This window comes from Babylonia areolata, chromosome 21 (assembly GCF_041734735.1).
Source record: "Babylonia areolata isolate BAREFJ2019XMU chromosome 21, ASM4173473v1, whole genome shotgun sequence".
Taxonomy (NCBI): domain Eukaryota; kingdom Metazoa; phylum Mollusca; class Gastropoda; order Neogastropoda; family Buccinidae; genus Babylonia; species Babylonia areolata.
Genome location: NC_134896.1, coordinates 16,969,282 through 16,990,989, shown reverse-complemented (window position 1 = coordinate 16,990,989; position 21,708 = coordinate 16,969,282). Strand labels below are relative to the sequence as shown.

At 41.2% G+C, this 21,708-nt stretch overlaps 2 protein-coding genes across 4 annotated transcripts in view; one reads left to right on the top strand and one right to left on the bottom strand.

The window, feature by feature from the left end:
• LOC143296442 (histone acetyltransferase KAT5-like) overlaps positions 1-14,324 on the top strand; it is a 23,937-nt gene extending 9,613 nt beyond the window's left edge. For both annotated transcript variants that reach the window (XM_076608374.1, XM_076608373.1), the window contains 6 exons: positions 847-930; positions 1,310-1,399; positions 4,533-4,673; positions 5,584-5,677; positions 6,694-6,856; positions 7,837-14,324. In XM_076608374.1, the coding sequence (XP_076464489.1) occupies positions 847-930; positions 1,310-1,399; positions 4,533-4,673; positions 5,584-5,677; positions 6,694-6,856; positions 7,837-8,053 (789 nt within the window). In that variant the 3' untranslated portion in view covers positions 8,054-14,324. The remainder of the gene's footprint in view (positions 1-846; positions 931-1,309; positions 1,400-4,532; positions 4,674-5,583; positions 5,678-6,693; positions 6,857-7,836) is intronic.
• The window catches only part of LOC143296441 (endoplasmic reticulum lectin 1-like), a 22,777-nt gene continuing 12,660 nt past the window's right edge, over positions 11,592-21,708 (bottom strand). For both annotated transcript variants that reach the window (XM_076608372.1, XM_076608371.1), the window contains exons 11-14: positions 21,298-21,407; positions 19,959-20,036; positions 18,537-18,621; positions 11,592-17,392 (exon numbers count right to left, since the gene is read on the bottom strand). In XM_076608372.1, the coding sequence (XP_076464487.1) occupies positions 17,318-17,392; positions 18,537-18,621; positions 19,959-20,036; positions 21,298-21,407 (348 nt within the window). In that variant the 3' untranslated portion in view covers positions 11,592-17,317. The remainder of the gene's footprint in view (positions 17,393-18,536; positions 18,622-19,958; positions 20,037-21,297; positions 21,408-21,708) is intronic.

The window sequence follows — 21,708 nt, the reverse complement described above, 5'->3', positions numbered from 1 at the left end:
AAGTAGTTTTTTTTTAGAGTTTTAACTCACTGTGGACGAATAGTTTTCTCCCTTGCTTTCCCCTGCAGACGACCCATTTGTTAGGGTTGGGAAAAACCCCCATAAAAAATACAAAACACAAAGTAACTGAATGAAACTCCCTGTACTTGACCCACTGACTCTTCCCTCTCTTCACAGCCCTAAGAGGCTGAGTCACTGTCAATACTTTCTTGCTGGTAGCTTTCTTCACTGCAGATACTTTATTCAATGTCTTCATCATCCTTGTCAACGTTGAAACCTTCAGTTTGAAGCATTTCAATCACTTCAGCAGCAGTAAAAAGTTGCTGTCGTGATCTAGTTTGCTCCAAAAAATTTCCACTTGTATTGTCTGTGACACCATTTTCGATACGTATGCAGATTAGCTTGTCATGTGGGGTACCAAGGTCAATGGCTGGCCAGCTAGTGTATAGTTACGGAACCTCATGAAGAAACTTTCCATTCGACCCTTGACACATTCACAATGTCCGGTGTGGCTGTGATTTTTATGCTACCCCATGAGGAAAACGTAGAAAAGATTTTAATTGTCAAAACCACTATAGCGTACCGTTGTTCGGAACGCTACCTTCCGTCAGGAACGCTATAGCGTTCCATCATCCAGCGTGAGTTAGAAAAGTAAATACTTGATTAACAAATATGTATATATGTTTTTTTGTTTGCAGCTGATTAGATATTTGGAATTTTTTTGTTTTTGTAACATTGCTTTATTAATTTGCTAGTATGTGTATACTCAATCTGTGGTTTGTGTTTATGATGCTCTCTGTGTCTAGAGAAAATATAGTTCATGTCAGTAAATCATACCATTTACAGGAACTGACCAGCAACCCCATTTTGTACCTCTGTGAATACTGCCTCAAATACCTCAAAAGCAACAAGTGCTTGGAAAGACACTTAGTGAGTATTTCATGTTTTTTTTCTTTTCTTTTATTATGTTAGTGGTGAATGGTAGATTTGATATTGATACAGAAACCAAGTGGCAAATACGTTTTTCTACTGTTCCTGCATGCTATTCCCGTGGTTTCTATTTGCTGTATTGCCTATGTCTTACAAGTCTTAGTATTTTTATTTGAAAATACAAGATTGTATGCTTCACGAAAAAGTGGATGCCAGTGATGGTTTTTGTGTGTGTGTGTGTGTGTGAATGTTGTTTGTTTATTGGACTGGGGTGTCTTTAGATGAATTTACAAAATATCAGTGCCAACAGCTAGCAGTACAAATGCTGAATTAAGTTTGCTAAAAAATGGAGAAATTGAGAGCTTTGTTCTGTCTGCAGGCCAAATGTCTACATCGCCACCCTCCAGGAAACGAAATCTACAGAAAGAGTAACATTTCCTTCTTCGAAATTGATGGTCGGAAAAATAAGGTAAGCATAGTTGCTCTTTGTTGATTGTCTGAAAATTTTCCTTTCCATATTTGTTTGAAATGTTTATGGGTGTATGTAATTATATCCAGTGTTGATAGTTTTCTTTTCCCCATTTATGGTATAAGGATTATTCAAAACTGTGCTTTGATGAGGTTGTAGAGGCTGTTGATGGTGGAGGGGCGGTTCAGTACTTCTGCCTCCCTACCCGTAACAGACGTCATGGATGCATCCTCGCTCTGGGCATTGGCATCTCATCGACTTTGTCATCGTCAGGAGGAGGGACAGGCAGGACGTACGAGTCACGAGGGCCATGTGTGGCGCCGAGTGCTGGACAGACCACCGCCTTATCGTCTCCAAGCTCAACCTCCGCATCCAGCCCAAGAGACGGCCTCAGGGCATGAAAGCACTCAAATGCCTGAATGTCAACAAGCTGGAGCTAGGCAACATCAAGCAGAGCTTTGCTGACACCCTGGAGGAACGCCTTGAGTCCACTGTGCTGGACAACCAGAATGTGGAGGCAGCATAGGGTGCACTGCATGAGACGGTGTACAACACTGCCATGGAGTGTCTGGGGCCTTCTGTCAGGAAGCACAAAGACTGGTTTGATGAGAACTGCACTGAGATCAAGCAGCTGCTAGAAGACAAACGCCAAGCCTACAGAGCCCACATTGTAGATCCCAAGTCACAGTCAAAGAAAGACATACTGAAGAGCGCACGCAGCACCATCCAGCTGAAGCTGCGGCAGATACAGGATTCCTGGTTGAGCAACAAAATTGATGAGATCCAGGGCTTTGCAGACAGGAACGACATGAAGAACTAATGGCCTGAAAGAAGTCTACGGTCCCACCACCTCCGGATCTGCTCCACTCCTCAGTGCTTATGGTTCTACCCTGATCACTGACAAGGACGGGATCCTTGAGAGATGGGCTGAACACTTTGACAGTGTACTGAACTGCCCCCTCCACCATCAATGATGAAGCCATCGACCGACTCCCCCAGGTGCCTGTCAGTGAGTCGTTGGATGCCATTCCAACTTTGGAGGAGACCCAGAAAGCTATCCGTCTGCTATCCAGTGGCAAAGCCCCTGGCTCAGACTCCATTCCAGCTGAGGTTTACAAAGAAGGTGGTATGGCGCTGACTGAGAAGCTTCATCAGCTGTTCCAGCTCATCTGGCAGCATGAGGCAGTTCCACAGGACTTCAAAGACGCTTCCATCATACACCTGTACAAGCGCAAAGGAAATCGTCAGGCCTGTGACAACCATCGTGGAATATCCCTGCTGTCCGTCGCAGGCAAGACTCTGCCCAGAGTGCTACTCAACCGTCTCATAGCGCACCTTGAGCAAGGTCTCCTACCAGAGAGCCAGTGTGGCTTCTGGAAAGAACGCGGGACTATCGACATGGTGTTTGCTGCCAGGCAGCTCCAGGAGAAGTGTCAGGAACAGAACGCCAACCTTTACTCCACCTATGTCGATCTGACCAAGGCCTTCGATACTGTTAGCAGAGATGGCCTTTGGAGAATTATGGTGAAGTACAGATGTCCCAAAAGTTCATCACCGTCATACGGCAACTACACGATGGGATGCTGGCCCGAGTCCAAGACAACGGAGAGACTTCAGAACTATTCCCTGTCTCCAACGGAGTCAAGCAAGGGTGTGTTCTTGCCCCCACCCTGTTCAGTCTCATGTTTTCAGCCATGCTGACAGATGCCTTCAGAGACGCTGACATAGGCATTGGCATCAGGTACCGCACAGATGGCTCACTCTTTAACCTCAGGAGGCTTCAAGCAAAAACCAAGGTGAGGACAGACACCGTCAACGACTTCCTGTTTGCTGATGACTGCGCTCTCAACGCTGCCTCCGAAGCTGACATGCAACACAGTGTCGACAAGTTCTCTGCTGCCTGTGACAACTTTGGCCTCACAATCAGCACAAAGAAGACTGAGGTGATGCACCAGCCAGCTCCAGGAAAGCCTTACGCTGAACCAAACATCTTCATCAACGGGCAACAACTGAACGCGGTGGACAAGTTCACATACCTGGGCAGTACACTCTCTCGCACAGTTGTCATCGACGACGAGGTGAATGCCAGACTTGCCAAAGCCAGCGCTGCCTTCGGCAGACTCCATAAGAACGTTTGGAACAGGAGAGGCATCACCCTGGAGACGAAGCTCAAAGTATACAAGGCCATAGTTCTCACCACACTGCTCTGTGGATGTGAATCATGGACGGTCTACAAACGCCATGCCAAAAAGCTGTACCACTTCCACACCACCAGCCTCAGAAAACTTCTCGGCATAAAGTGGCAAGAGAAGATCCCTGACACAGAGGTGCTCACTCGTGCAAACTTGCCCAGCATCTACACCATCTTGATGCAGACCCAGCTGCGCTGGGCAGGCCATGTAGTTCGCATGCCAGACCACCAGCTCCCCAAGAAACTGCTGTACAGCGAACTCCAACATGGCAAGCGCTCCCATGGAGGCCAAAAGAAGCGCTTCAAAGACACTCTGAAAGCTTCTCTGAAGGCCTTCAGCATCAGCCACGACACATGGGAGCTGAATGCAATGGACAGACCAAAGTGGCGTTCAGCTGTCCACAAAGGCGCCAAATCCTGTGAGGCCAACAGAATCGCTGCGGCAGAGCAACGCAGACAGGCCAGGAAAAGCAGTGCCAGCAAGTCCCCGACAGCCGCCACCATCCCCTGTCCACACTGCGTCAGAACCTTCCGGGCGAGGATTGGCCTGACCAGTCATCTGCGCACCCACAGAGCCCAACCCACCCACCCCCAGGATGACTAGATGGTCCTCGTCGATCCCGACGGATGAACCACACAGAGGCTGTTGATACAAGGAATGCTATGTTTTGTACAAGGTGTAGTCTAACTTGTTGATGGGTATTTTTCAGTAAAAACAACTGATGCTTTATATATATATATATATATATATTTTTTTTTTTTTTTTTTTTTTAATTTTTTTTTTTTTTTAGGGTTTTGAATGTAGCAAAAGCATTTTCTGGTAAATACAATCACATGGATATTTCCAGGGTGTGGCCGCAAAGAAGGCATTGTTTTGACCGGTTGATTTGGAAACTTGTGTACATTATTGTTTGACTGACGGACAGGAGTGAACTGTTTCAGGCGTACGCTCAGAACCTGTGTCTTCTAGCCAAGCTGTTCCTAGACCACAAGACCCTGTACTACGACACAGACCCTTTTCTGTTCTACGTGATGTGCGAACATGACACCAGGGGCTACCACATGGTGGGATTCTTCTCCAAGGTCAGCACTCTTGATTATTAATTAGACAGCAGAGCTTTAACGTTTTTTTCCCACAGACTTCATAGTAGTGTGTGCTTCAAGAAAAATATTTTTCCTGATCTAGCACTTTTAATACCTGGTAAAGAATCATGTGTTAAAGAATGTCATGGCAAATGAGAAAAAAGATTAAAAGTTTTGAAATGTTAGGGTAGATTGCACCAAAAAACTTTAGCTGCACCTAAGCTGACAACTTTTTGTATGTGCTGCTGTTGTGGGTGTTTTGGCTTTCCCTTGAATTTTTATTGCCTTATTCCATTTGGGCTGGAAGTTTTACATTTAAGCATTTCAAATATTTGTGATTATTTTAAAGTAGATAAGAGGGAGCGATGACAGAATGAGAGGGGAAGTGCTTGCCATTTTGGAGTAAATGATGAAAGTATTTAAATGTTCTGCTGTGTCATTTTAAGTGGAGTGATGGCCTTGTGGTAACATGTCCCCCTAAGAAGTAAGACATTCTGAGCATACTGGATTGAATCTTCTCCCCTCCAATAGACCTTGAGTGGGGTGGTCTGGATGCTAGTCATTTGGGTGAGACAGTAAAGTGAGGTCCTGTATATGGCATACATTTTACGTACTCAAAAGAACCCTCAGCAACAAGAGAGTTGTCCCTGGTCAAATTTTTATCATAAAATCCACTTCTAAAATGTGTGTATTTATGATTTAAGCCTAACTGAATGACACAGGAAATGAACACTGAGTGCCTAAGACAGCTCTACCCAGGTAGGCAGCTTGTTGTGCAAATGACACTGTATTGACTAAAGATAGGTGTTTTGTAAGTATCCATATCAATCAGTGTTGATTAGACTCAAGTGATTGACAGTGTGAAAGGTGTGTGTACATTCTGATTGGCATGTACTGCTGATTTTTGCAGGAAAAAGAATCAACAGAAGATTACAATGTGGCCTGCATCCTTACCTTACCACCATATCAGCGGAAAGGATATGGCAAACTGCTCATAGAATTCAGTAAGTACCCCAGTGTTCTACAACTTGTCTCAATAAACACAAACAGTTGTTGTTTTTTTCTTGCAGTACTCACACGATATATCTCTCTCTTTGGTGTCACTTCAGCTCTAATGTTTCCTAAACTTCACGAGATGTGTTTTGACTTTGTGATGTATAAAATGTTCTGGTGGTGACAATCAATATTGATTGATTGGCACATGTGTGTCAGTTAGGTGATTTTTGTGGTTTATGCAAAGAATTTCCAGGACAGAAATCCATGAAACACTGGAGAACTGATCATATATAATATACCTTCTTTTTTAACTAGATGTCCAAGGATTACCCTGGTCGTTAACACATTTTGAAATCTGTGAACATTTAAAGATTTGTCCCAATTGTAGGGGTGTGAGAGGGAATAAAACAGAAAAAGCGTACCAAAGCCAGAGGCCAGCACGAGACACCTGGTGGGGTGCATGGGCAACATCCTCAAGGGTGTGGGGGAGGGTGGGGGGGCAAAGCCCCCTTCAAGCTGACAAAAATTGTTTTTGTAACTGCAGAAACTGCAGGAATTGCCACTGTTTCATTATTCTACAGGAGTTGTTATTGTTTTAAAACTTGCTCACATGCAAACACACAAAAGAAGGAGCAATGTTTCCAACAGGCCTAAAATATGAGAGCTGTCATGGCCTGTCTGAAAACCAGAGTAACATTTGTCAATTTCAAAGGAACAAGTTTGGATAAAAAGAAAAAACAATCTTAAAAAAAAAAAAACGATCTTAACACATCTGTATCATTTGTTCTATTAATATGTGTGTGTATGTGTTCAGGCATTCACATTTTTGTGTGTGCATGTGTCTGTGCGTGCATGTGTGTGTGTTGGCACTCACATTGCGTTTGTGTGAATTTGAGAGGATGGAAGGGGAATCCTGACACAATAAAATAGTGACCGAACAACTTCACCTTAAGGCTGAAAGCCAGTAGGTCATTACGTTCAACTGTTTCTCTCAGCATGGTTAAATGAGTGTTTTGTTTTGCAGGTTATGAGTTGTCCAAAGTGGAGTGCAAAACAGGTTCGCCAGAGAAGCCTCTGTCTGATCTGGGCTTGTTGAGTTACCGCAGCTACTGGTCGCAGACCATCATGGAAATCCTCCTCAATGCCAAGCCGTATGAACAAGGCGAACAGCCCACCATTACCATCAAGTCAGTCTTCGGGTTCATGTGGATATTTTTTTTTCCCAATCTTTTTTTTCTCATGTAGACTTCCCGACTACTATGTTAGGTGTCATTTACTGTACCATATCAAACTGATGGCAACCAGGCCTATCTGTTTGCTCCTCTTGGCCAAAATTTCACTACAACTCTGTGATAAGACGACTCGCTAAGAGTTTGTTGTCTGCTAGCCAGTCAAATGCGATTTCTGGCTGGAGCTAATTACTCATTCACAGTGGCTACAATTTCGGAGACAAGTACATTTGATTGTCTTGCTCTGTCTTTTTTTTTTTTTTTTTTTTTGTGGATGTAGTTGCTCAGCTGAGCATGAGGATGCTACATTGTGATGCTCACAGTGTACATGTATACTGAAGTAGCCAGAATTGGGCAGTATTTTCTGAAGCCAAAATGAAAAGTTTATTTAACAGAAGTAAAGAAAAAGGCAAGCTCGGATTGTATATTACACTGTAACTTGATCTTATTTTATGTAGTCGTCTTGATTTTATCTAGTAATCTTAGTTACATGAAATTTTATTGGTTATGATTTATATATAATTTTCTTGTTTTTTTTTGTAATGATCTTGGTGTTCTGTTGTTCTAGATACAAAACATGAGTACCAAAGAATCGATAGACAGAAATACGAAAAAACTTAGCCGTATGAAGAGCACAGGATCAGGAGTCAAGATGGCTGCCAGAAAAAGAGGGCGCTAGTCAGGGATACACAGGGGAGGTAACCTACTTCGGGAGGTTATCGGCTGTAGCTACTTTCGTTTTCTGCGCATAGGCGGGTAGTAGTTTGCACAGGACAGGAATCAGACCCCTGCCGGAGTCTGCACTAGTGGGTCACGGTAAGTATGTTACTTAAATGTAATTTTAGGAAGAAAATTTCCTTTCTCATAAGCTTTGAATTGAGGCATTCAAGTGGACAGACAGATGTACAGTTGTGTGTTTTCCTTTCTGTTTGCTGCAGTGAGATCTCGGAGAAGACATCCATCAAGAAGGAGGATGTGGTGTCGACGCTCCAGCACCTGAACCTGATCAACTATTACAAGGGCCAGTACATCATCACCATGAACATGGAGCAGATTGACTCCCACAACCGCGCCATGTCGCGACGCACCATCCGCATTGACCCCAAGTGTCTGCACTGGCAGAGCAAGGACTGGAGCCGGCGGGGCAAGTGGTGACGACTGTTGGGCGTTAGACATCTTCCCACACACATTCACATCTGTGTCTGCAAGCAGCTGGCAGGTCTCTTGGGGGAGGGAGGGGGCAGGTTGGTTGGTGGAACAAGAAGACAGCCAGGGAGGACCAATTTTTTTTTTATTATATTTTTTTATCTGGTGGTGGAAGGCAGACTGGAAATGGGGCACTGAAGAAAAGATTGGGGGAGGGTTGACTGGAGGTTGAGTGAGGTTTGCAGAATGGGGTTTTGATGCCCGATAAGGAGCAACAGTGTCAAATTGATAAGGAACAAGGTTGGTGGGTGGGGGTAAGAACAGGTCCAAAAGGCAGTGCTTCAAATCAGCCTGGCATATTTGAACACTCAAGTATTAATGGATGATGGATGGAATGAAATAATGCCTCAAGGAAACCATGTTTTTGTTGTTTTTTTTATTGAAAGAGAAAAGAAAAATACAAGAAAATGGAAAGAAAAATAAAAGAACAGAAGATGTGTGGGAATTGAATTGTAGAAATTATGTTATTCCTTTTTACTTTGGACAGCTCATGTTTTGAGATGAAGCTGATGTAAAGGGGATTGCACTGTCATAGAGATCTCTGACAATGGAGGAGCTGTAAGATGGGCAGATCAGTGTGTCACACAGACTTGATGTCTCAGGTTTTATTGTGTCGATTCCATGGTATTGCCTGCTGGATACATGTGCACTGGTGTCCCTGTCATGAGGTGTGTGTTGTGACAGGTGCATCCTCTGTGACCCCTGTCCCCTTGTCTCCCTATCAAAGTTGTCAACGTGCTTACAGTGTATGTCCTTGTCATGGAATATGACATAGTAAGTTGTGAATCTCCTTACTGAATACAGGGTTCATACATTACCAGAAACCCCAAGCCTTGCAAAGGATACACTGATAATCCACAGGGTTTGAACAGTCACGGAAGTCCGGAAAAATGGGAAAAAAGAGAGCCATTTCCAGTGCGAAGTCTTTGAAAAAATGAGAGAACCATTTCAAGTCTTTGGGAAAATATGATTTGCCCTTCAGGGTCTGGAAAAGTCTTGGCATTTTAAATAAAACCCTTGTACAGTGCCATTTAACAAAGAACTTGCTGCATTAAAAACCAAACAGTTGAAAGAAAAGGCAATGAAACTTGAACATCAAATCTGGGATCCATCAGTCTCTTTTGGCAGCGGTTTTTATTCAGTTGACCTGTTCAGGATAAAAGTTCAGTCTGGTCATGAAAAGTTAACGGAAAAAGTATGGAAGTTTATTTGGTCACATCTGTGGGAACCTTGTGAAAAAGCAGATCCCTAACTTAATGTGTCATTCTCCTTTATCCAAGTGTGAGTCGCATTACTGAAAAAGCATTTGCTGAATTACATTCACTTTTGTCTCGTTTTGTGAAAGTAAACAACAGTCAAAGAATATGTAAACAGTCCTTTCACTACACATACTTTACCGTGACCCTCCATTGTTGTGGCAAAGTGGTTAGCGCTAAACTACAGTCTAGAAGGAAGCAGCTTTGAATCTCATTAGATATCTATCATGTAATTGTGGGATTTGTCAGCCTGTGGCTGGTTCTTTAACCAGAGTTGAATGATTTGGACTCAAACGGGAAGACTGCAACTATATGGTCAAGAGTGCTCCACATTAGCAACACATCTTTTGAGACAGTAACTCAGTTTTAGGCCAGGGTATATTGGGAGATGTTGAGCTCAGCATTGTCATATCACCCCAAGCTAAAATGGACCTCTTTTGCAGTACTGTCATCCACATCCATCTCTGTTTGAAATTTATATTGAAAAAAAAAACAAAAACAAAAAACCCAAACATTTGCAGTTGTCCTGTATTTTGGGCCTTATGTCCTGTGCTGTTGTGGATTGGGTGGGGGATTCAGGATGAACTTGGTGCAGGATAATGTCACTGGAAGAGTTTAAAATTAAGGTAAGGTAGCAACCAAAAAAACAAAACAAAAAAAACGAAATCATGTGAGTGACCTGTTTGATCTGTATCACTGTAGGGACAGTGAGGGCAACAAGGCAAAACAGAATCCTTTCATGTGGTAAGCGTGTTGTTGATTTTTACTGCTGTTTGGTTACCAGCTTTGTGTGTGTCAGATACACATGTGGGTGATGTGCTTGATAATTTTGTGCTGATTTTAGAAAATGATGACACCTTATTCATCATGTGTGAGTGTGTGTGTATGTGTGCATGTCTGTCAAGCTGCATGGAAGACTTTGGAAGTGAGTGAGATGGTTGGTTAATGTCTGCACGCGTGACTGATTCCCGTAAATGTTGACACAGAAACTGTGAAGTGTTTGCTTTGTGAAGTACTTCTCATAGTGTGTCCTATGTTAATGTAAATGTGTACATGCATGTGAAACTGGTGGGGTTGCATATTACATGCTGATGTGGAAATAAACAACCTCAATATATATATATATTTAAACGGTCTCGGGTTTAAGTGAAGAATGATAAAGCATTGACATATGTAAACACTGCATTCTTTCCCCATATCGGTCATCAGAAATGGAACCTGAAAAAGGGATATAATTTGTTTTTAATCTATACAGACATTTGAACAACACACACTTCCAAGATTTTTTGTGTTTTGTTTTTTGAATACAAATACCACATTCACATAATTTGAACACTGTTTACAGCACAGCATGTCTGCAAACCTCACAACAGACATTGATATCTGTGTGTGTGTGCTCTCCGGAAAGAAACAAAGAGTTGGACAATGCTGTAAGTCTGAGCCTCAAGTGAGTAATCCATTTATATCTGTCATGCAACAACCCATCATTAGCACCACGTACATGCACTAAAGTAATACAAATGATTTTGGGAATGGGATTTTACATCTGTATTTTAAACCTGTTGAAAGCTTTTTTTGGCTGGCTTTAAAAAAAAAAAAAAAAATTAAGAATAGTGTTTTTACTTCTTGAAACAGCATTGTCTTTCCAGTTTCTGCAAGCTTGGGTCTTGAACACAAGCTATTTAAAATACATATATGAACTGACTTTACCAAGCTGACAACAAAAAATCTGCACTCATGTCAATTCATTCTCAACGAGACAAAGGAAGAATTATACTTTGGAAATTCAACTCATTGACATTGACGGTCAGTCACAGTACAAGTAACTGAAATACTGGAGTATGGAACATAAGCATGTACTTAACAGAAATGTACATGCTCATTGCACTAACTTTTTTCACATGATCAAAACAGGGAATGGCACACAGAAAAAAAGATAAAAAGGCCCTAAGCAAAAAAAAAAGATAAAAAGGCGCTAAGCAAAAGCCCATGGAATGAAAATCCGAATCTGTCCTTTGACAGGATAAATTGCAATGAGAGTCAATACAAAATAATACTTATACTGATAATTTTAAAGAAGCTAAGCTCTGAGGATCATCCTGCAGTATTGCTTTTAAACTACTCTCAAGCATGATTAAGTTGTAATCTTGTGTGCTTTTAGCTCTGTTGGAAAAAAAAAAAAAACCCACTTCAAAGAGGAGTCCACAAAATAACACAAATCTTGATCAGTCTTGATCATTTCTCAAAGCTGCATTTAATTATTCAGTGTCTGACATGATTCAGTTCTATGCTTAGTCACTTTACCATCATTTTACTATTAAAAAGATGCTGGCAGAATAACCAAAGTATTAGAATCTCTCTCCCTCTCTCATTTACATACAACATTCTGACAATAATTAACCTGCTTAATTTGAAAGACCCTCATCCAAAAAATAAACAATTCTGAATTGTATGGATTGTGCCCTCCCAAGAAAATGAAATGATTGTCAGCAAATTCAATCATTTCTTTGTATGAAGACATTTCACAAATGAACATGTTGCAGACTGCTTTTCCCTGAGCTGACGACATGATTCATAACTACTGTGGTTCTAAGGTGTAGAACACGATAATTATTATTCACACTGAAGAGAGAACATTATAGAAAATATCTTGAAGAAAATTGTACAAATGACAGTCACAAGTGGTCAGCACAATCAGTCAAGCTCTGGAAATTGGCAGGATGACAGAAAAATTACACTGCCTCTCAGTTTGCATGAAAGCAACAATGATTATTTAACATATGAACAAAGCCGGGGTCTGTTTCTCAGTGAGAATAATTCCATGCTCAGTATACTTTGTAAAGTCTGTACATAAGTCAGTCTTGAGAGAAACTCAGTCTTGGAAGTCTGGAAAAGTCTCAGAAAAATGAGAGAACAATTTCGGAGCCTGTTAAACGTCATGGTGCAGACTCTGGAAGGTGACTGACTCATGTCCTCCAGGGTCTGGGACAAGTCTTGGAATTTTAACCAGTTGAGTGCCTATAAGACGTCAACTGACGTCCAACAGAAAGTGTTGCCATAGTGCCTTTCCGATGTCCATGCATGTACTTCAATTTTTCCTGCATTGGAGTTTGATCCTATTCAAGTGAGCATTTGTCAGGTGGAATACCCTTTTTTTCTCAATGATTTGCTAACTGGACCACTTGGAGCGCACATGTAAAGAGGGTTTGCCTCATGCCAAAAGGCATCGGACACTTCTTCGGCAAGTGAAGACAGTGGTCCCAGTCAGTGGATTTACACAACTTTGCCAGCTGGGCTGATGATTATGTAAAACAATGAGAGTTGGATCTGTCTTGCCTTATGATTAGTTCGAACTTGATGATGACAATGACAGTGATGAAACTGACAACACCCCGCTTTCTTCAGTCCATCTATCCAGTTAGATCTGACTCTTTCTTCAGTCCATCTATCCAATCAGACATCATTTCTGAGCAAGTGACCATGACTGACTTTGAAGGCATGGTACTTTCAGTTATTTGAGAAGAGATGGAGGAGAGAGAGGAGTGGTGTACAGTAGGTCAAAGGCCAGAGGGTGTGGTAAAGTGGGCATGGCTCAGATGTCAATAAATTGTCTTTTCACAGTGATCAACTGCTTGGAATGGCAACAGCCAATCATCCACGATTGAAGGCCCGGTTGACGGACGATAAACGGGAATCATGTGTTTTTTACTTTTTCACACTTTTTTTGTTATTGATCATTTGACCGATTTATTTATAGAGGAGACAAACTGGATGCACAGCAGACACTTTGTCAGACCAGTTACAACCAGGAGGAAGGAAATATCACCAAAGCGCTCTCACCTCTAAAGGGAGATGCTCTTTAGTGTAAGAAAATTTTGACAGCTCACTCTCAGAACATGACTGAGTCAATTTTTATCTTACTGAACCCATGTACATCGTTATGGGACAGTTATTCACTTACATAACAAGTGTTGTGATTATTATCATTAACTTATAAGCTGTTTTATTTTCTTTTACATGTATATATCAGACAATAAGCATGCTATTTCCAGCTGTGTTTTGTTTTTCTTCTTTCTGGGTGTCATTCTGTGGAGGCTGAAATAGACTTTTTAATGCATAAAAATTATCTTCACTTTGTAATGCCTGCAGTTTCCTTCACAAAAACATTTACTTTCATTCTGCATCTCCTATAGTTTTTGTGCTAGAATTTTTTTTAAATCTTTTATCCACAAATCCTCAAAATTCCTTGGCAAGGGGAGAGCACTTTTTTTAAACACCAAATTCTCTGGCACTGAACTGTTAATAATAACAACAAAACCATTGACCAGTACCATTCAACAAAGAGCTTGAGCCTTGATGCATAAAACGGGGGGTGGGGGGTAGGATAGGGGATGAAAATTGAATGTGGATACAAGGATATCCACCAATTTATTTTGTAAGCAGTCTTGCAGGCAATTCTTTACAAAAATCAGTTTGGCTTTGTAAAGGTTGGTATGGACAATTTCATGCTGGTCGGTAAAGTCAGGAATCTTGAGGGGTCTCATCTGGAGGAATCCTGAATTAATTCTATGCCTAACACACCTAGTGTCTGCAACATCTGTACATTAGTAAGTCTTGCTGAGAAACTTTAAGCATTGCATCGCAAACAATGGTGACCCAGCTGTTCCAATATAATTAATTCCACCATCTGGAGTTGGTTTTTTTTCATTCTGTAGGTGATATATGTGACACATCATCACACTTCCTACACACCATCCATGCTTTTCCTTCAGCACCAGAACTATTCTTTTTTTCATTTTGATCTTTTTTTATATATATGAAAATGGAATTTATAACAGCAACATGAATGAAGTTTCTAGACATTTATACTAGATTGTCCAGGAGTCTAGAAATTTGTTACAACATTCAACACCCTCATCCCACCCCCCAAAAAAGAAAAAACCTGAATGATTTTTTTTTTTTTTTCAATAATAAATGCCTTGCACAGTATCCCCCAGCAGAATAACGCAGAACGAAAGAATAATGTGTAGCAGTGATAACAGAATAATTGGGTGGAACATCATTATTTGTTATAACACAACCAGCTAACTTCATCCACAAATGACAAACCTTCATAATCACAGTAAGTACAGACACACATACACACACACATTTACTTTGACTTTTCACCCCTCTTGGGGTACAGGTCATCAAGAAAAGACCTCCTTTGTCCCCTATCCTGTGCCTTTCCCTCTATCTGGATTAATGTAAGGCCAATTTTCTTGGTGTCTACTGAGACGAGGTGTTTCTTCGTCAGACACTCACACACACATGAACATGCACATGTCATGTGCATAGTTATGCAAGCATACATACAAACTCACCAAGAAAAATGGTAAAATGAAGAAAAAAAATCCGTATTTCCAGCAGTGTTAGAAACCATTATAATCAAATAATAAAAAAACAACAACAACCAAGACTGAAGATATTACAGAAGATGAAAAAAGTTACAAGAGACAAAAAATGTTACAGAAGACAAAAATGTCACATAAGGAAGGCAATAATGTTAGTCAAAGAGTTAAGTTTAAAAACTAAAAAACGGCAATCCTTTAAGATCAAGAACAGTGTGAAAGAAACATAATGTGCTAACAGAACATCCAGTCATTTTGGCAGTGGGCCAGTGAAGCTGAAGATAACTGACCATGCAGATTCAATGCCAGTCAAAATAAAACTAATGCTTCTTCAAACTGAGCAGGGGATGTTTTAATTTGTTGATAAAAAATAAAATAAAATAAAAGCCAGGAAAAAAAACAAAACCAAAACCTGAAAACAATGAAAGTACATATCTTAATAACACACATGGGAAGACAATAAAAGTACATGGATAAAATATTTCACCATAGTAAGGGAAGCATGTATATGCAAAGATAAAATCGTCACTAAGGATAAAGCAGTTATGGACACTTTCATGCCATGATACACTACCACACTGTACAGAAAGACAGAAACAAACAAAACAAAACCTGTACTAGCCTGAATCTGAATTTGCAGTCTATCCACTAATTCACACCTAAAAGTGGGCAAACCTTATCCCTCAGCTACTGTGACTGACAGCTGCAAAAACCAAATGGTTAAGAGTTGGACCTTTAATCTCAGGGTCCTGGGTTCAACCCCTGCCTTGTGAGTTAATAAGTACGGAGAGTTTTTCTCTCTCAGTTCAACATATATACATATCTGCTAGTGCCTTCATCCCCCTTTGTGTGTGCACACATGCAAAAGATCAGAGATGCATGTTAAAGATCCTGCAATCATTATTAAGGAGGAAGAAATCTGTTTAATGTCCCGTCACACATACTGGTGACTGTAATCATTATTGAGCGAGTTATGGAAACATAAACATACCCAGCATGCACACACCCCCAAACAGATTATGACTGCCTATATGGCAGGGTAACATAAGTTATGCCAACTTACAGACACAAGTTGGAGCTGCAGCCCACAAACACAGAATGAAAAAAATGAAAAACGCTTCTTCTTCTTCCAGAACAACTAATCCAAAGCACCAAAACAGTGAAAAAGGCATTGCTGGCTTTGGCAGCTCACACTAGCTGGCACTTCATCTTATCCATTTTTCTCTTTTTTTAACTGCACCCTTGAGTGAGCAACCAGATCCACTTCAGATACCACCTGATACCCACTTTTCACAGACTGTTTAGTGTTCGCTTTTCAGCTTGTTGGGTTAAGGACTGTGGGTGTACATCACTTTGTAAAGGCAGAACCCCCACCCCCACCAAAAACAACAACAATTTTATGAAATAATATGGTAAAGGAATGCTCCAACAATGTTTCCTGTGCTGAAAATGAAAATATTCCCCACATTCAGTTAACAGCTCTATTCATGGATCTTTTTTTTCCTTATGAAGAAACTGTCCACTACCCTCCGTTCACTACAGTTTCAAAGTGTGTGCTGTATGTCAATCTGTCAGACAAACATGAGCACTTGTGGATGTGAAGGGTCATCAAGGACTGGAAGAGAGAGCAAAAAATAATACATAAGAATCCTCTGAGCATGATGCTCACAACAAACCAACCCCCAACTCCTTTTGGAATTTTGCTGAAAACTGCTTTAAAAAAAAAATAAAAAAAGATTGCTCAACTATTTTGGGTCCATCTGTTTTATGTCAAAACTGTCATAAAATTGCAGAAACAGAGCTAAAGGTCAGTACATACCACATACATGGTTTAGACACGCATGAAAACAGCTGAAGACAAAAAATGATGAAAAAACAAAGGCAGGGATATGGAGCCTGTAGAAGGTGCCCAGTTTGGTCCAGAGGCAACACCAAAGAAAAGTTGTAGCAATCTAGAACCTTAAAAACGTCAGTTTTCCAGACAGACCTGTCCACTTCTCTCAAGAGACCCAAACCTATTATGACTGAACACATAATGAAGGACCAAACACACACTCTCTCACTCTGTTTCTTCACACTCACTTCAGCACAGAAGAGTGAAGGGAATGGGATGCAGAAGCAGCAACAAAAACCCCAAAGCATACCTCCCACATACACACCCAACAACCAGGTGAACAAAACCAAATGTATCCACATCCGTGCACTAACACACACACATGCACACACACACATGCACAAACACACATGCGTGCTCTCACATATTCAGATACCCTTGATATCCACACACTCACCAATACATGGCTGTATAGACAAAATCGCACATGCCCTGCGCTCATACACAAATATGCACTCTCACACACTCTAACACAAGACAGCCACAAACTCACAAACACATGGTCGTACACTCACACACTCGCACACGCCCTGTGCCCAAACACAAACATGTGCTCTCACACACTAAAACACATGACATGCAAACACTCATCAACACAGTCGTGCACACACACTCACATATGCCCCTTCAATTCATAGATCACAGAAGAAGACAGGGTTAAAGCATCAGGAGGCTACAAGTTGATGCTCTTTAAAAGTCCATTCTCATCCGCCTGGTCCATTAGATCACAGAGGAGGAGAGATTCCACCTGAGAGAAGAGTCAGCACTCATTTCATTAGCAAAACAGCAAGAGGCAAAGCCTTTATGGCTCATTCCATTATCACCATCAACAAGAAGAGGAAAAGCCTTTATGGCTCATTCCATTATCACCATCAACAACAAGAGGAAAAGCCTTTATGGCTCATTCCATTATCACAATCAACAGCAAGAGGCAAAGCCTACACAGCTCACATCTCATTCCTGATACTGAAATAGATGAGTTTTAAACTACATTTACATTTGTTTTGCAGGAGATATGAGAGGCCATTTGGCCTGACCAACTTTCCAGAAAATCTATGTCATGAGATCGACTTGCTGCCACATCAATAGGTTATTTCAAGTTTGTATAAAAATCAATGACAGGTGGCAGACACCAAACCTAAACCTTGACACAACATGAGATTTTTGTTTTAAACCCTTGCTATGGCAATGAGAATAGCAAATTACAGTGTTAGCATTTTCACAAAACACAGCAATAACAAACATCAACCATGAAGAAAAAAAAGAAACTGAGCCTTTGGTTTGACTAACTTCACTAAGTTCATCCATTTTGAAACTCCCTCTTCCTAAAATTTTCTCTTTCCTTTTTTTTCTCTCTCTCTCTTAAAAGGATTTTTTCCCCCCTGTATAAATTCATTAAGTTTTTCTTATGAGCTTAACATCTACTACAGTCATGCACTGAAATGGGCAAAGTTCTGAAATATATATATCCTGTGATTCCTGCCTGATCCCTGATTCTCTTTTTCTTGTGGTAAATGAACATGCATACCAAACATGACTTAATCCTACATGAAAAAGAAGTCTATTGGCATAACTCAGCCACAGGAAAGTAAAAACAGTCGCTTTGTTTTTTCACATTCATACACACACTAACCCACAAGCTCATACCCACACCCACACTCACATGCACATGAACACATACACTCACACATAAGCACAAACACACACACTCACATGCACACATACATACACACATACACTCGCAAGCAAAGACACACACAACAACACACACACACAACACTCATAAGCACACGCATACACTCACATTCACATACATATACACATGCACACATACACACTCACTCAGCCTCACACACACACACATGTACACACACAGAGTCCTATTGACCTACCAGCAAAATGTATTCACAGGTGACAGGCTCCGTCAAAGACAGGGACAGACTGTGTGTACTGCCATGTTCAGTCTTGTCTATACACCTGAAACACAAGACACATGCTTAGTTTAGCATTCTCAATGTTTTAACCTAACTTTCCTTCCTTTACTCCCTTTTAGCTTTATTCTGCTCTTCTTGTTTTGAAGTCACACACTCACTTGACTGTGCGCACACACACACATGTATACCCACACTTGGTCAGCCTCACAAACACACACATGCACAGAGAGCTGCTCAGTCAAATGACATCTCTTCGCAGCACGACCTCTACCACTTCAAATTTGTGCACCAAGGGTTAAGTTTAAAGGAAATTTTCTTCCTAAAATTATGTTTAAGTAACATACTACATGACCCACTAGTGCAGACTCCGGTAGGCGTCTGATTCCTGTCCTGTGCAAACTACTACCTGCCTATGCGAAGAAAACGAAAGTAGCTACGGCCTATAACCTCCCGAAATAGGTTACCTCCCTGTGTATTCCTGACTAGCGCCCTCTTTTTCCGGCAGCCATCTTGACTCCTGATCCTGTGCTCTTCATACGGCTAAGTTTTTTCATATTTCTGTCTGTCTATCGATTCTTTGGCACTCATGTTTTGTATCTGACGAAGACTTGTATCAGGTCACAAACTTACTTAGCTCGTTTGGCCAATCGAGCTAAAATTATGGCGCAAAAAATTTGTGCACCGTGGGGTAAGTTTCACCCCTTGACTGCAGCTGATGAGTATGCTCATCACTGAAAGGCTGCTGCTTCAGTGAGGTCATCTTTTTTCTGCTGCAAAATCAGTTACAGCACTGAAAAAATGCACAAGAATTAGATCTAGCACTTCAACTTTATGCCTTACTGATGTCATTTCACCATGGTTTGAGCAGTCAATGAGTAAAGAACCAAGAGCAAAAGCTAATCATTACATAAACTCTAATCAACCTTTGAGATTTCTTTTCAAGGATGTCTCTGTGTTTACTTTTCTGTGCCTATCATTTTCCTGTTCACAAACTGATGGGAAACACAAAGCACTAACGGCCTGATGCTGTGTGCCTTAGCCTCGCCAATACTGAATGGTAACAGTACTGTTTGTAAGTTTTTTCATCAACTTTTTTTTATTCAGACAAAGGTTTACAGAATCTAATACATTTCATTCACTGGAAAATGAAAATAGAATACTGTTCCGAAAATAGACCCTTCAACATCAAAAGAACAAGGGCAGAACAATAACTATTCATCAACATACTGATCCCACACAATATTACAAAGCTTAGTCCTCTACAATGCATGTTGTGTAAGGTGCCCAATTCTGGGGTACACTGTACTGTCTTTTTCATCATTAGTGACACAGTTTTAAATTCTAAAAAATCAAAAATACTCAGCTTGAAGTGCTACTCACTTCAGTCTCACTTCTACTTTGCGTGGTTTGCCAGTCACATCACACACGTCCCCGCCTGTGTACATGAAGTACAGGAATCTGAAACATATTCAACATCATGAAGGATGTGACACCCTGCTTCTCACTTTACTGCTACCACATTTGAAAATGAAGAAAACTCCTGTGATAGTCACAATGCTTCCTAAACATCCAACAGTTGTTTATCTTAAGCACACACACAAATAAAAACAAACAAACCCACATCCACTATGTGAAGTATTCTGTACAAATCATAAGGTTGAAGGAAACATCAAGGCCTGTGGTGATCCATATACACTACACCATTTCTGTCTTAGATTTTTTTTAAATCTAAAAAATGGGGGAAAAAAAAAGGAAGCAGATGCAAGATGTGTGCATTGATCAAGCATGCTGATCTGGCTTTTAGAGCCTATGTAATCATGTGTGTGTGTGTGTGTGTGTACGTGTGTGCGTGCGTGCGTGTACGTGTGCGTGTGCATGTGTGTGTGTGGATACTGAAGACTTTGACAGGACTTATCTCCAGCACCGGTGGAGGGGTAACTGAGACCACCATGAGAGCAAGGCTCAAAAGGCTACATAATTAAATTTTTTTATATATATAAATATACTGATGAAGAAGAAAGAGGATAACAGTGATGAGACTGATGTTATGGAGGTCCATTTAAGTTTGAGACTACGTGACAAGGCTGTACTCTACGCTTCCTGTCATAATCATATCCCAGCATAAAACAGACCCGAGAGATACAGACACCTGCAGAGTTGGTAAGGAAAACGAGTAACACACACAAAGACACTCTGTTAAGTGGATGATACTCGACTGTGTGGTCCTGGTCTTCCCATTTAAGCCCATAGCGCATTCAACTCTAGGTAGGAGATGGCCACGAGCCAAAAAAATCACCACCACTGCTTGGTAGGAGCAGGCTGTGGGCCCCAAAAATCCCACCTATGCTGGGAATCGAACCCACATCTTCTCAGCCGACAGTCTGCAACGCTAACCACTTCACCACTGTGTCTGCTAAACATGAAACTTCTTACTCTCTCCACCACTTCCCCCTCTCTCTTACTCCCCCCTCCCCACCCCACCCCCCTCTGCTTCGACTAATCCTCCTGTCAAAATAACTCCACAAATAAACCTAAGCCAACAGAACTTCAATAAATACATTTGTCATCAATAAGATGGTAGGGAGGACAGGAGATGTTTTGAGAGACTTTTTCAACTGAATGATAGGGAATGCATGTGACAGACTAAGAAAGGCAGTTTGTTCCATACTGCTGGGCTACGACAGGAGAAAGAACACTGGCACAAGATGCCGACACCTACTTGCGCTGGCCCACAGGTTTGGGGCGCTTGTTGGGATGTTCGGCAAGCCATTGTAGATGATGTTCCTCGTTGAAACGACCCAGGTATATGTTGGTCTCCCCAGTTTTGTCCTGGATGTGGAAAGGAAGATACGTTAGAAGTTTATTTTTTGTCATGTCTGCATCTGCATGTGAGGTGTGGTGGCATGAATGTGTGTTAGTGAGTGAACGAGTGTGTGTGTGTGTGTGTGTGTGTGTGTGTGTGTGTGTGTTTCTATGTATACAAATGTGTGTACATGTTTGTGTAAGCATGTACATGCATGTTTAACACTGAAACCCATCACCAGCTCTCCCAGGGAATAAAAACAGATCGTGAACATACCACAAATAATAATAACAATACCATCAACAGGAAATGTAGTCAAATTAGAGC